The 2337-nt window shown below is 46.1% G+C and overlaps 1 protein-coding gene across 1 annotated transcript in view; it reads left to right on the plus strand.

Moving 5' to 3' along the window:
- Positions 1-2148: 2148 nt before the first annotated feature.
- AUTS2 (autism susceptibility candidate 2) overlaps positions 2149-2337 on the plus strand; it is a gene marked incomplete at its 5' end in the record, with an annotated part of 27526 nt that continues 27337 nt past the window's right edge. Inside the window, one exon of the mRNA XM_009888867.1 lies at positions 2149-2322. Within this exon, the coding sequence (XP_009887169.1) occupies positions 2149-2322 (174 nt within the window). The remainder of the gene's footprint in view (positions 2323-2337) is intronic.

A 2337-nucleotide genomic window follows, 5' to 3' on the forward strand; every position in this document is an offset into this window, starting at 1 on the left:
ATCCAAATTCGTGGAGGAGCCTCTGCGCCAGTTACAGATTGAATACTCCAGAAGTGATTAAAGTACATCCTCATCAAATAAATCTGTTTAGTTTCTCCCCCACTCCTTCTCTCTCCTTTTCTTCTTCTCCTTTTTACCTCCCTTTTCCCCCCAAAACGTTTATTTCCCTTCTCTTGTCTACAGGCTATTAAACCAACCTGAACTCCCCTTTCCCAGGCTGCTCGCTGTGGCGCAGGGCCCATAAAACCATTGGGGGGCACTGACATCGGGGTTTTTTGATCTCTGCAACAAGTTAAACCCAAGTGGTGACGCGTGTTTGACCCGTTTCTGCCAGGCCGTGGCTGGCAGCTCTGGCGATGGAAAGGCCGACGAACACCGGTGCGGGTTCCCGGGCTGTGGGCTGGCAGGGTGCGCTCCCCGTCATCTCTGTTCATGCTCCTTTACTTCAGTGTTTGAACAATGCGGCTGTCAACAATTTTCTCTGAATGTATATTATCTTATTATGCATTTATTCATTTTACTCCTTAAAATTGGCAGAACGAGTGAAGGTTTTCTGTTTTAAGATTATTTAGAACCCTGCATACTTTTTTGATTACAACCTTGTTCCAAGCCCCTTTAAATCTCGTGGGTTTCCCTTATGCTTTGTTTCTGTAATTGCCAAAGGTGTAAGTTCAAATATCGGCGTTGCGGTGTGATGCTGCCCGAAATGGTGCTCCTGGCCGTGGGCATTGCTGGTCCCAGTCTTGGGTCAGCAGCGTTCCCCCAGGTTGGTTTAAAGAGGTGTTATGCATCACATACTCGTTGGTAGAACTTTTGGGGAGTGATTCAAAGGGGAAATTGCTGTAGAGCCCCAGTGAGCAAAATGTCCCTGTAGGAAATGTTAAAATTATAATAATATTCATTATTATTAAAGAGCTGGACAACAAACGCAAGTCATTCCGTGACCAGCCAAACCAGATAAGCCTGGGTTCCTACTAGTACGTGTTTCAAGGTTTAGACCTCGCGTAATGAGGCAGAGGGCTCACATGGCATTCGTTGCCTCAGTGGGTCAGGAAGGGAGTGATGACAGAGTAACAATAATAGAAAGTAGTGCTGAACAGAGTCTCTCTTCTCTACCAGGTGGTTTATTTTGAGGAGGGTTATCGGAGAAAGAAGGCGAGAGGCAGATGCGCACGCTCACATATGCAGAGTGTGTTGTCTGACTCTCGTGTCTTTAAAGAAAACACGTTCAGGACTGATCACAGTGCCTTCTCAACTTCTTTGGCCATTCTTCCGAAAAAGTAATGTCCAAAATCAATGTCACCAAAAGAAAAATCAAAGCAAAGATATGTTATTTCCCTTAACTTTTGTGTTCTGTTCATTTGGCAGCCCCGGCAGTGGAGGTGCTGTAGTAAACATGTAACAGTAATTAGGGATAAAGGGATGCTCCTAGAAAACAAGCACTGCTCCGAGCTGAGCGCACAGCGGACCTGCCTTCCTGCGGAGCTCTGCTCCTCGCACTGCGGCAGTTTGTGCTTACGTGATTCAGTAGATAATTTCAGGGGGTTTTATGGGATCGTTTAGGGACTGATTTTGCCAAATGCACATACAGATGATACTACCTACACTCACAAATTTATCAGCACGGTTTTTTTGGCCCAAAATCTTGGAGTCACGTGATTATTGTGCAAATCTACTTTTTTCTTAAAAACTGATGAAATGGTTGCATGGAAAAGGTGGGAAACGAGTCTCTAGGAGACCAGACCCAGGAGGGAAGGATGGAGACAGTACAGAGCGAAGCCCAACTCCCCCTGGTATTTTCCCTAAGGTGGAGGTGGGGATTTTCAGGGAGGTCCAACTCAAGGTTTTCAGAGCACTTGAACCACTTTACTCAGCTCAGCTTTTGTGTGCTTGCTTTTATATGAGTTAATGAAGACAGAGAGAAAGTTTCTCCTTATGATAAAATAAGAAAAGATGTATGAGGAGAAGGACTTGAGGAGGGTTAGGGATGCTGCTGGAAAGGACTTTGGATTTGGTTGGGTTTCATGTTGGCACGGTCCTCAATGAAAGCAAACTTACCTGCCCAGAGTGCCGCTCTGGCACAGCAGTTTGGTTTTACCCGTCTTGTCACACACTCAACTGTTTTATCTCTTTCTTTTGTTGTTGCAGATAAAGAGTTAGGAGTCAGTGCGCTCGCTGAAAATGACGACCCTGGTGCTAGGGGCCCAGCTGTCCCAAAAATATCAGGATTAGAAAGGAGCCAAGAGAAGAGCCAGGACAGCAGTAAAGACCCAATACTTGAGCCTGTGGTGCCTAAAGACCCCTGTCCTCAGGTGGCACAGCCTGTGGCACAGCACC

Source organism: Charadrius vociferus, unplaced genomic scaffold (genome assembly GCF_000708025.1).
Source record: "Charadrius vociferus isolate BGI_N301 unplaced genomic scaffold, ASM70802v2 scaffold636, whole genome shotgun sequence".
In the NCBI taxonomy this organism is placed as follows: Eukaryota; Metazoa; Chordata; class Aves; order Charadriiformes; family Charadriidae; genus Charadrius; species Charadrius vociferus.